Source organism: Humulus lupulus, chromosome 5 (assembly GCF_963169125.1).
Source record: "Humulus lupulus chromosome 5, drHumLupu1.1, whole genome shotgun sequence".
NCBI classification, from domain to species: domain Eukaryota; kingdom Viridiplantae; phylum Streptophyta; class Magnoliopsida; order Rosales; family Cannabaceae; genus Humulus; species Humulus lupulus.
The window spans coordinates 204182677-204196598 of record NC_084797.1 but is presented as its reverse complement, the minus strand read 5'-3'; the positions used below and the strand labels follow the sequence as shown (position 1 = coordinate 204196598).

The following is a 13922-nucleotide window of genomic DNA, read 5'->3' as shown; positions in this document are numbered from 1 at the left end:
GAATCTCATCAGCATTCAAGCAATAAGCATTACTTATTTATTCACTAAGATCTTTACAGCAACCTTGCTTTAGCAAACTAACAGTGTATAGCATAGGAAGACCACTTCCATCGCCGTAAAACACATTCATGGTTATTTGTCGAGTTGCAGTTGAAGGTAGCGGCAATGACAAATACATGAAGGGATCAAAAGTGATTGAAATCTTTCCACATGTTGGGCAAACCAGTGTCGACTTATATTGACCCTGACCATTAACATATAAACATTGTAAGAGAAGAAAATACTTTTGTACCAGTACAGGAAAAAATAAATGCTTATGGTTCAAGGAAAGAAGAAATATAGCTTTCAAGAAAGAAGACTTTAATTCCCACTCACCTGGCAAACATCCACTATCAATGAGTCATTCCAGGCCCTGTGATTTTGCAAATGATGAAGATCCAATGCCTACATCAATCTGCAAAATAGACAGTTAAGCTGTCATTTTCTACAATTTAGTATCCCGTAGAGAAAAAAAAAGAGGTTTGCAAATTATCATATTACTTCAGTAGCCAAAGGGCAAAAGTAAATGTTTCTGTAAAACTGAAAACTTAACTTCTCTTTATTTAGTGTAACAATAAAAATAATTAAAGAAATAAATAATACTTAACGTGACATCTAGGCAAGTAAGATGTTTGACAAAAGAAAGTATTAAAAAAAGAAATACCCTGAACTATTAAAAAAGAAAGTAATCACTATAGATTACTTGGACAAAAGAAAGATGAAACAATTAAAATATTATCTATTATTAAAAACAGTCAACAATATTCATAAGAACTCATTAGCCTAAAAAATTATAGAGGTATGTTGACTTACAAGACCCAGTCTTGGATACTTGCCTAAAATATGCCAAAAGGTACCTAACATAGTGACATGGTGTGCTTAAAATATAATGATATATTATTATGGCCAATTTACCGTTAAAGAGGGTGACACAATTCAATATAAGCAAGCACTTGTCACAGTTGTTTCAGACATTGTGAAAGGTAAAATCAGACTTGATGGCTATGAAGGAATGGAAATAATGGCCAAAAAAAATTTCAATAATGTAAACCAGAAAATAAGATGTAATACTCTGTTTTGTCTTTAGAAAACATAGCCCCCCAAAAAAACTCAGCAATGAAGGCTGGAAATAGACAAAAATCAGCAACAAGGACTTTGAAGAAACTAACCTAGAATAGAGCCAAGCTCTGACACATGACTCATTCAGATCTCTGTAAGTGTCTCTGTCTAATTGTAAATACATGATATGTGTGCATGCTATGCAGAAATGTAGATCATGTTAGGCTAATTCTAGTTAAAACCTGGTTCATGTCAACAACAGCTGCATATCTTCCAACTAACAGTGAAAATATACTAATCAATTTATTTGATGAAGAACAGAGAAATAACACTCTTTACAGCACAAAAACTACAAAAAATCATGATTAAAATGCAATGCAATAAATCCAATATGCTAATAATACTCTGGAACTTTGACTCTTTTATCTATGAAAGAGAGCTAAGTAAAACCTCCAATTATAGCACCTAGAATCTTAATCAACAAGAATGTGCAGATTTTTTTATAAAATAAATAGGGCTTATAATCAATAACCAAAACAGAGTGTTAGTGGCACCACACATATGAGAACATAATTTATAGGCAAGAAAGTTTCATGCACCTTTAAACAAAAATACAAATTTCAAGCCATGCTAAGTCAAGGTAATTTCAGCAGCAAAAAAAATTGTCAAGCTAATTAATAAGTACTATTATAGCTAATAAAATATATACAATATAAGCAATACATGCCAATAGAAATATCTTGATTGCATAGATACAAAAACAGCATTAAATAATCTAAAAGGTTAAGTTGATATACAATAAGGTAGTATGTACTACTTAACAATACCAAACAATGTAATTAAAGTTCCTATTAACTGCTACGTTGAGTTAACAATTTTGACTAATTCTATATAAATAATGGTTCTACCTGGACCCACTCAGAAGGAAGCTAAGAATTTCTCCAAGGTCACACCTGCTGCAAATGGGTGACCAGGATTGCTAGAGAATAGGAAATTAAAATTCAGACAGAAAATAAGAATGTTAAGATTCCAAAATATAAAATTTAACTTGCTATTACACACCTTTCACTGTCCTCGTATCTGATATGAATATTTGAAATTGAGTGTTTCAAATTTCCAACTATAGTGTTGATAAGGGAACCCAACCATGATTGATTCTTCAAATAAAAATATATACATATTAATACAGTTATAATCATAATTGACAACCAAATATATGTATGGTTCAAAAAGATCAAAAGGTAAATCCTAGAAAAGAATAACATCACAGCATTTGAATACTACAACCAAAACTTGATGCAATATTTGTTATCAAAGATTCAAAAATAGCACATAAGACGCTTAAGAACCAAATACTAGTTACAAAGACCCGTTACCAATTAGAAATAATATGAGCATCCTATGCAAACATAAGTGCTAAAGTCCAAAGATAAGAAAATTAAGAACCTCATTTCTGAAAGCCTGGCCAATTTGAGCAGCAGCAAAAGGAAGCTTGTTCCCATTGTAATAGTACAAGTCCTTGAAGTTAACAAATATGCCATGCGCAGTTTCTGGCCGCATGAACCTACAACAGAGGAGATTTAATTACATATCATTACTGACCAAACAGAAGTCTTAATAAAAAAGAATCGCTAAGAATAATTAGTACCAAAATGTAACGTGCTCACCCAGGGCTCAAGCCAGATTAGAATCAGACCTTGCAAAATGGGTCTAATATAAGAAATAACAACTAAATCAAACAGAAAATAATAGCTTAAAAAATATCATATTTTCTTTGGTCGTCTTGATTGTAAACATCCGTATGGAACCTGAGTCTATTAGTTCTCCTTGTGTCATTTGAAAATTTGTTCATAGACACCATTATCAACTCAACTATAAATAGAGGTTGGAAAAATGGTATACTTACAGTTAAACCCCCGCACTTATCATGAAAACAAACTGTTTCATTCAACACCTCACCAACTCCTCTTGAATCATCATGAAGTAATCTCCTACAAAATCAAAGCAGCTTGTTCGAAGTCATGAGGAAGCAATCCTAGCTGATTAAATCAAATGCATTAAACCAGGGAATAATAATTAATCTTGGAAAAAAAATCAAAGAGAATAGAAACCTGTGGAGCATAAGCTCTATCTGACCATCCACTAAACTGGATCCCCCAACTGAACGGTCAACCAACACTGACAGTTCTGAGATACTGTCTTGCATGTATATTCCAAGATTAATCTGAAAAATAATAACAAAAGACAAGAAAGCAGTCAGAAATATAATACATAGAGAATGCTGAAAATGAGAAAAACAAAAACAAAGCATATGTTTTAGGATTTCCTCTCAAAAACTGAATTGAGACAGTTGAACTAAGTACATGCTCAATAATTGATGCTTACTATAAAAACTGTAAAATTGAATGGAGGTAAGATCAATGCAGCTTGAGAATAAATTGAATCAATACCATAACATATCTATATGAGTCATATGTTTCAATGCGTCAAGAAACAGAAGCACACAGGATAATAACTTCATGTATGCTTCCATGAGATGGAATAAAGACTTGAAAATTAACTGGATCTATATCGTAATATTTTTATATTAAGCATATGTTTGACATGTCAATTGTCAAGAAGAAGCATACAGGATAATAATTTCCAACAGCTGGTTGGTTATTTTGCAACTTCCAGTCTGTTCTGAAGTCCCGAATCTACAAATCATTTGAAAACATCACATTGGAAGCTACCCCTAAGAAATAAATTAACAATTGTGAAGAGAGAAATTTTCCCCAATATATCCCCTGCTCCTGGTGTATCTATCAAATTTTCCATCAAGTAACAAACTAACTAAAGTAAAGTGAGAAAAGAGAGCCATGTTGGCTTGAAATAAACTGCAAAGATCTTCAACTTCCATATATTTAATTGTACAATGATATATAAAGTAGCACAGTGTGTGATTCAAATATCTCTTATCAAATTTAAGTATTAGAGATTTAGAATACCCTCTTAATGAAGTCACGTCCGTTAGAATCCATGTAGAATGTTCCATTAGTCTTTAAGGTTGTTGTAATTTGAGTAGTGATTTCTTTTCCTATGCTATCATCCACAGGTATAGGTCCAATCTAAAAATAGAATAACATAATCAGAAAACAGTAAATTGACAACTATATATATATATATGAAAAACAAAGTTAACAGAATTCTCTGTGCTCTTGGTAGATCAATTTCAGAAGCTAACTTATAGTAAACTCAACTTCAGCGTGCTCCTTTTCCTTGAATACCCTAGTAATCTGTGCATACATTTGGGTTTGTTACTGAAATTATAAGGAATAATGTCCCTAGGTTGAGAACACAATTCCAAACATGTTATCTAATCAATCCTACCCAATTACAATTTGATATATCAAGTCTAAAACAACTGTATGATCCTGTTATATTTGGAGCAGCAAATCACCTGAGATATCCATGGATTGAGCTGTTGGTGTACTTCATCCAGTACTAGACCTCAAACCATAGTTAGAGAAGCCTGGAACATAGGAGTGTTACCTTTAGGTACTCAATTCTATAAATTGACAGTTCATGATCATTTAAAATTTTACACAAATTAAACGACTTTAGTTACCTAGCTATCGGATTTGATTGGAAATGTGCCATTTGGACGAAAGACATATGCTCCAGAAGCCTTCAACAGAAAAGACAACACCACATTGATAACAGCTAAAACTACTCTAAACAATAGAAGTAATCTAGGAATTGACAAAGCATAGTAAATTTTTTAAGTGCATAGATAATTCACTACCTGTGGATCTTTATCAGTTCCATCGTTTCCACTATAATAACTGTATGACTGTTCTGCAGATGCTGTAATCTTCAATAGGAACATAACATAGTAAACACATCACCATCTTTGTCCATCAATATAGAATTTTATAAAACCAGGAGCAAATACATGAATGTACAAGGAAATTGGAAACCAAAAAAAAAGAAAAAGAGGAAAAAGATTAGCATCACTGTCCATGACATGTCTATGAGATAATTTACCCATATGTGTTAAGTTTGAATTAAGATTGAATATTAGAAGATACATAAAAAAAAAACTCCATACAAAAACAAACCATATAAAATGAAGTGGAAAAGGTACTGGGAAACTAAATCTTCAACATAGCATACCAAATTTCTGTTGTTAGCATAGTGTGAAAGCTTTCCATCACGAGCTGAATGAATTAGCTTCAAACTTCCTTGTCCAACTTCTATAGTGTTGTCTATACTTTCTTCTGACCTGTACACAGAAGAAATGGCTACACTAGAGCCTGTAAAGTAGAGCAATAATTAGATTATCAGGTCTAACTTGGAGAGCTCTTATATGTAACACCTTAAACATTACAATATGGCCAACCTGTTTGTTTAGTGGTAGAAATTATGTAAGTGCTGAAACCAATTGGCGGTACTGACACTGTAAATGCAAGCCAATATTTAATTGTTTCTCTCGGAGATTCACCCAAATATGCTCTCACATAATAATTTCTAACACTAAAAGTGACATTCAATATAGGAAGAAGTCGGGCTTCAACTTTCTTCCCACTAGAATCCTGAACACTAATTCTGTCAATGGAAACCTACATAAAATTTCAGTTGCAAAGCCATTAGTAAACATGAATAAGTTAATATATACAACCTTAAATTTTTTGCAGTTTTCTCCATATCAATGATGGTTACTTCTTAAATTAAGAAAGTGTTTGACACAGATAGACATAGCGTTCTGTCCTCAAGTGTTCAATATTGGAACTCTTTTTGGTTGAAAGTGTGTAATAGAAATCATCAGTTCAAGTAGACCTTTTCAAATTTATGTTGATCAGCATATGAAGTACAGTTTAGCTACTTACAGGAATTCGTATTACTTCTTCTCTCTTCCACCCTAGGGAATTGTAGATGACAACGACCTAGCAAGAAAATACATGATGATAAGATGACATAAAAAAGGGAATTCTATGATACTTAATTGAGTTGGATATTACAACTTACAAGTAAAAATGTACTTACCAAACTTTTCCCATCAGACAGGACAGCTTTTGATGGAGGAAAATAACTTATGTTAAGAACAGGACACTGCCAAGAAAAGCCAAAACATAAAACTGAATTGATGTACACTCTGTTACTGAGAAAAGTGTAATAATAATGGTGCTGAAGATTGAAGTTAGTGGTGCTTAAATAAATGCATCAACATTATAAAAGCCTAAGCCAATCCCTTTTGAAATGAAAGCTAATAAAGAAAAGTTCAATTTACTCCCTTTCATGCCTCAATGGCATGTAGGTTCCCAAATTTCAATTGACTAAGATGCCTCATGCAACATGGAAAATGAAATAAAACCATTTATGCCCTATTTGTATATGACCAAAAAATGGGTTCCAGTAGCAGGGTAAAAGAAAGAGTACATAAGGTCAAAACTCACAAGTGAGAAGGAAAATATTGTAAACCTAATGACAACTTGCCTGTTGAAAGTTTTCAACTCCAGAGCTTGAATCTGGTTGTGTCAAGTATGCTAAAGAAAAGGTAACCACCTTCTCAGCCTACAAAAAAAAAAAGTAAACATAAATGATTCATATGAAATTTAATACATAAAAAATATTTTGAAGTTAACTTGGTTGTTGAAAATATGCACCTCCTTGTAGCCCAAAGAAAGTCGCAAAGCATAATCAACAGCAACGTGATGTCTTTCTGTACCACTAACTGCATCATGATGTTGAGCAATTGCCAAAGCATCAGCAAGTACCTCAGTGTTTGGCCCTGAGTCAACCCTTCCTTTAAAAAACTCCAACTGCCTAGCTGTCTGTTCATTAGAATAAAAAACCAATAGATGTTTAAAAAGAGACAGTAGAAGCCTGCCAGATACTTGAGAGAAACTCTAAATATATAAAAGAGGCTCAGGATATACCAGATAGTAACCACTCAAAGCTCTAACGTAACCTTTAAGTCCTGGACGACTTGTAAAGTACCCGGTCCAATAAGCATTTGGATGATCTGCATACCTTTAAAAAAGGGAATACATTTTAAGAAGCAATTCTTGAAAACTAAAACTGAAATGCAGACATCAAACTTTACTCACGGGAAAAAGTCATCAGTTTTAAGAGGCCATTTCTCATCAGTTGCATGTTTCGCATCAGTGTAAAGAGATGGTGTTGAATACAGTGCATTCACACGCCCATCCTAAGAATCGACAAATTAATGCAATTTAGTAACTTTAGACTTCAACAAGAACTCCATGATGGAATGACAATGAATAGGTAATAAATATTACTTCGGTATTCAGATTGAGCAACATATTTCTATTTAACTCATTCAATATGCAAAGATCTATAGGACTACCTGATTTACATAGTGAATAAACTTGTCCATCTGCCTGAACCATGAAATTGCATATGGATAACGAAAATCTATCCCCATCATCCACATAATGTGATTGGTTCTTGTCACGTTAGCCTACAAGAAGAGAAAACATTTACTTTAATCATTCCAAAAGAATTCCACTAAAATTCTTACAAAATTTGAGGTTACCAAAAACAAAAAGACTAAACACAAAGGTTTATCAGATTTATCATGATCTACACAATGAACATAAATGCAATTATTAGGATATGGAATTTAATGTGTAGATTCCTATTATTTTAAATATTGATCATTTGCATACAGTAATCTAGCAAACATGGAATTCGACTAAATGGTTCCTCTCTAATTCTTACCTGAGCTAAAGCAGCAGCAACAACGTCATTCACTCGCTCTTGAACATTATAGTCAAACATAAGAGTATCATCCTACAACCAAAAAACATGTTTCAGAATGCATTCAGATGCAAACTTTCAGGCATTATCTACATTATTGATCAATCAAACTTACCTGAATAGGTGGTGAAACATCATTTATTTCAAACGTGAAACCATCAAGAGGATCATAATGCCGGGGCGATATGCCAGTGAAAATCTGAGGATAAAATTAATAAAGGAAGTTACTTGGAATCCAAGCATAGGACTAGTAGAAGCGACAAATATAAGAATTAATATATCAAATCAATTAGTGGTAATAAAATAAAGAGGTTCCTAACCTGTGAAGAAGAACCAAGGGACCTAGATCCCTGCCATACAACATCAAGAGTTTTCTCTTTGAGACTCTTAGCTCTGTCTTGGTAATCAATTCGAGAAAAATAGAGGGAGTCAAATCCCAACGGCAGTTTTTCCAACGGCGATCTCCAAGAACGATGAGACCACTGGGTCGAAGGCACGCAGAGGTGGGCTCGCACCTGGGGTCACTTGGTTCGGGGGTTGGGTTCACGGGTGCCTGAGATTTGGAGCTTGGCTCGGAGAAAAACGGGTGTGAGGATGGTGGTTAGGTGGTCGGAGCTGAGGATGATGGTGGTTATGGGAGTGCAGCTAGGGCGAAGGGAAGAGAGAGATGAGAAGGAGAAGGGGAAAAAAGGGAAAATGAGAAAGAGATAAGACTTCGGTCCGGGATAGTGAAAATGAGAAAAATTTGCCTCTGTTTTTTTTCACTTGGTGCTTTATTTTTAACTTTGCCACGTGTGATTTACTCAATAACTTTATATATACAATAACTCTTTTCAAATAGTATTATAATGATGTGTTATGGTAATGCGTGTTTGGTGTAGTGTGTGTTAGAAGTTTTCTGGGCTGTTAGGTTGGGAAGATATTATAGATAGAGAGTGAGATTTACTTAGAGAAGAATTTGGCAATCTTTGGGAAAGGGGAGCCTCTCAATCTAACTCAACCTTGTAATGTTTAGGGTTTTAATCTATACTAGCACTGTCTATTAATTAATAATGAGGAATTTTAGTAGTTTTCTCTAGTTTTTGGTTCCTCAAAAATTACTATAAGGTTTTCAATCAAAGGAAAATCTATCTAAAATAAGTGAAACTCACTCTGCCTTACTGATTTCAACAGAAATCTCCATAATAAAATGCAAACAAGCTTTTCAAGCCACAAAAACAAAAGTAATTTACACATTCAAAAATTGTACACAATATTTTACTATTTATTATCTTTAATATTGATCACAAAATGAATCCTTCTCTAATTCTTTAGTGCAGCTGAAGGAGAGCATTATCTAAACTATTTGTATAGTTTTTAGTTAAAAGAAACTAAATACAGATCTAAGACTTAGAGCAAGATTCATTCTGAGATTAATACTACAAAACTTACATAATAAGAAGACCAAAATCATCAGCAATCCCTTACAATCGTGTATAGACAGAGAATATAATATAAAATCTGACTCAAAATTACAAATCTATGAAACAAGTATTAGATAGTGTACCCCATGTTGGCGAGTGCCAGCGTTTATCCGCTGGATCCAGAGAGAACGCATGTCTCACTTCTTGTACCATTAGTAGCGTTGTGTAAACCATCATTTCCTATTTTTTATTATCTGCTATTTTCACACTCAACTCCTTGTACCATTAGTTTCTAGTTTCTAGTTTCAGTGTTCAAAGAATATACTACACTGTGAACACTTAGAACAAAGTAATAGTCATTCCATGTGATTATTCTATTCAACAGAAACCAAACAGCCAACCACAAGTTCAACAAAAATTAAGCCATACACACGCAACTTTGAGTTAAAAAATCAATCAATCAAATTTAAATGAAGAAAAGGATCTTTTTAACTGGTGAAAGCTCTTTGTTACAACTTCAGTTTGCAACTAGTTGTATCGGAATCCTAGGGAACAATTCAGATTGAGCCAACTAAGCAAAACATTAAATTAAAAAAAATAGAAAGCCATAATTTAAAAGAAAACCAAGAAATGAAATGCTTTTATTTATTCAAGAGAGTAATTAGCTCATAGAGGGAAAACTGCCAAGACTAGAGGGAAAAAAACTGGTAAGAATATGATGGTATGGTGGAATAAAATTACAATTAAAAAGTGTAATTTCTTCAATTAATTATAACCCAAATCTGAAAGTACTTAGCCATATGATGGTATGGTGTATTTTGGTGATCTATATAGCCTATAAGTAGGTCCAAACAAAGTGGGTACAATAGATTGAATTTATAATGTATACTAATAGAAAATGGTCACACTAACAAATAGATGGCTATGTATGCTTCTTAAATTGGCCCTGAATTGTGAGATATATGACACTTGTTTTGTTAAAAATGATGTTTAAATGCATGCTCATTTTACCTATGTCATTATCATAGCCAATACGAAAGAAGAAGAAAAAATGGCAGCACATTTTAGTATAATTCTCATTTTCCATAAGAAACATGGGCTGATATGATTAGTATAACAGAAACATTACAACAGTAAAAGATGACAATGGATCTTCTTCATATATATAAACAATAACTTTAGTTCATAACTAAATCCAAAAACAATATATCTTTGAAATTGTTTGTATTTAAAAGCAGTCCAATATTTGGTAATGTTTAGGGTGAGGGAATGTTTATCTTTTTCTAAAGATTACTTCTTATTCATTGAAAGGAAAATAATTTCAACAACAAGTTTATGGGTCAGCCATTTCTTTTTATTTGAGACAAGTAAATAATAATATGCTAAAATTAGTACATATGTAAGAAAATAGGTTCACCATAATCCAAGTAAAACTTTACCCACCATTTATATTCTTGCTCATAAAAATAAAAAATAGGAAGAGAAATCAGAGATCATAGATGGAATATTATACAAAGACAAAAATCTAAGTCTGACCATTGATGATACTGAAAGGTTAAATATTTTTGTTTATAAAAGAAAAGATGGTGATGAGGCTGACATTCTCATCCTTCATGTGATCTATTCTATCATACAAAAATAGTTCACACTCCACACTACACACTCCACACTCCACAAGCTACTAAAATTTTCATACATAGTTGCATGGCCTTCTAAAAAAGTTATTCTAAGAGGTACATTTTCATACTCAAAAAATAACCAATGTCTTATAATTTAGTGTTTGGTTTCTTTGTTTGCTTTGGTGTAGTTGTGAATTCATTATTTTGTATGTGGTGTCCTTTCTTAGATATAATTTCCATAGCATTTTTCTTGAAGTAATTTGTGAGGCTAGATAATAACAATAAAATATTTCTTTGTTTATTTTGCAAATGTGATAAGCGAAGTAGAAAAGGATACTTAATTTTGAAGGCTTTGTGTTGGGCAGCTGTAGAATATTTTGTGTTGAAAGTAGTGACTTTTCACTATGTTGAATATTTAAGACTCCTTGAATACTTAAAGAACATTTTGTTGTTGATGACAGTGTTGAATGTTTTAAACTAATTTGTGGATTGTTAATACAATGTTGAATGTTTTTACTTTTTGTTATTTGAAAATCAAGTTCATTTGATGATGCTAGTATATATTAGAAAGCTAATTTTAATTATATAAAAAAAATATAATAGAATAAATTAGTGTTATAATACGAAAATTGTGTTATAATATCTATTACAATAACATTTTTTATGCAAAGAATTGTGTTATGCAAACTTCATTATATAACACAAATAATGTGTTATACTAAAGTGTAGTATAACACAAATAATGTGTTATACTAAAGTGTAGTATAACACAAAAAATATGTTATACTAAAGTGTAGTATAACACAAAAAATGTGTTATACTAAAGTATAGTATAACACAAAAAAAGTGTTATACTAAAGTGTAGTATAACACAAATTTATAAGTATTGAAATGTGTTATATAATCGACTATAAATAACATAATTAAACACTTGCTCGGGTATGTCTTAACATAGTCAGTCTTAACACATTTTCGATACCCTGACCTATGGTATGTCTTAACATACTCGGTCTTAACATAGTCAACTTATGGTACGCTAACCTATGGTATGTCTTAACATAGTCGGTCTTAACACATTTTCAGTGTTATTCGCGGCTGCTATCCGGGAATAACTTATCAGAGCACTTGCTCGGGTTCTAACCATTCACTGATTAAGTAAGCATGAGGGCCCCTAGGTCCCATTCATTTTGGCGCCCCTAGGTTTAACCAGCAATCCTCACCTCTTGGCCACTCATCGCGGTAATGAACCAGACATAATAAAATCAAGCAGTGTGACGAGGATCAGCGGTCTAGAATATGACAGATATCTACAATTCATATTTTATAAATCAGCACTCACTAGACTAACGTCTCTAAGAAAATCTCTACGACATTGTATATATGTGCATGTGTCCATATCCTAACATACAATACAATAGTCGTTTCATGTTGCAGCCACACAATATAAGTTGACTTACTTGGAGTCATTAGCACTCAGCTGGTTTTCACCCTCCAACGTTCAGTCCAGTTACGCTAGCAAATACTGTAGTTATCCATACAGTATACTCGGATTAATACTCATAATTCATTATTATTATCTTGGGCAGTTTGGTCATTTTAATAAAAATCATTTGTAAGGATTAATGATCCTTATTTGGTTTTAAACCCATTAAAGAAATTCATACAAAAATATTTGAGACTAAACCCTAAGTCTCGGGGAGACCTATCATATGGTCTCGATACCTAGGCTCGGGTATCACAATAGTATTTTCCCACAATCCAAGAAAAATCTTGTTCTTTAAATGCATCGCTATTAACACGTACTTTCAACAAGTTGGTTAAATATATGAAAGATTTTAGCGGGTATTATATCTATAAAATTCTAATTAATTCCTTAATTATTTTTAAAGAAAACAAACTCTTAATTTTCCTTTTATTTTTCTTAAGGTTTTAAATCTCTAAAAACTATTTTTAGAAAATTGCATAATTTGTCTTAATTAGGAAAACCGTTAAAAATTTCCCATCTTGACTAGTTAATCTTTCCGAAGTTAATTAATCAAGTTTACTTACTAGAAAAATAATTCACTCAATTATTTTCTCAAAAGATAGGGTTTTAAACCCTCTTTTAATTTATTAACTTATTAATAAATAAATTCTTTTATTTTTTGAAAGAATAAAAATTCTTTAATAAAAATAATTCTCACTAAACTCAAAGTGATATTTTAGGTCAAAATATGTTTTCAAGACTTGCCAAGTTTTTATCTTGCAATAAGCAAAATTTTACTTTTTACCTTAAGTTCCAAAATCTTATTTTTGCAATAAGTGTGAAAACCCTATTTTTCACATTTTTAACTACATACTTTGTTAGTTCATAACTTGAAATTTACTTACCCAATTGTTACCAAAATTTTCCAATTCCATTTTTGGTATGCCTTCTAGGTCTTTGTAAAATCTTAGGTCAAAAGGAGCATTGTTTATTGGTGAAATTATTTTCCAACAATGAGGTAAAAATGAACTTATTTTCAAGTCCTTATTTTTTTCCAAACTTTGACACTTAATAACTTTCAAACCGTTCAGTATTTTCTTACCAAATTTTACAGTGGAATACTAAATTGTGCCAATAATATTTCCACCAAATTTTTGAAAAAACTAGGTTCATTTTCCTTATACAGTGGCTGTCCAAACTTTGTCCCGAAATTAAGAATACGAGAAAACAATCTTTTACCTAAACTTTGAAGTAGCATAACCCACTCATTTTTAAATATTTTTGAGTGTTTCAAAAGCTCAATTTTATGTACTCAATCTTAACAACATCACCGTAAAATTAAATTTTCAAAATAAATATACATTGGATGCTTGACCGCTTGGAAGTTACAGCTCAAAACATGTATTTTGTTTTAAGGTTTCTAACAATTTGGTCCCTATTTTAAAAAATTAACACACAAGCATCATAAAAATTATAAAAACAACTACCATAACCTTATTACACCACCAATAAGAAACTTTAAGCATTAAATATACAAAATAATGCTTAAAAATAAAAATCATACAATAATAACCA

The 13922-nt window shown here is 32.1% G+C and overlaps 1 protein-coding gene across 1 annotated transcript; it reads right to left on the bottom strand.

Moving 5' to 3' along the window:
• Positions 1-4705: 4705 nt before the first annotated feature.
• LOC133779879 (alpha-mannosidase At3g26720-like) lies at positions 4706-8379 on the bottom strand. The gene is made up of 14 exons (XM_062219778.1): positions 8181-8379; positions 7976-8059; positions 7822-7893; positions 7448-7561; positions 7188-7288; positions 7017-7110; positions 6744-6911; positions 6600-6651; positions 6124-6230; positions 5967-6023; positions 5480-5699; positions 5254-5393; positions 4883-4951; positions 4706-4765 (listed from the first exon to the last, which is right to left on the bottom strand). The coding sequence occupies exons 3-14, from the start codon at positions 7879-7881 to the stop codon at positions 4706-4708; spliced, it is 1242 nt and encodes a 413-aa protein (XP_062075762.1). The 5' UTR covers positions 7882-7893; positions 7976-8059; positions 8181-8379.
• Positions 8380-13922: the final 5543 nt, after the last annotated feature.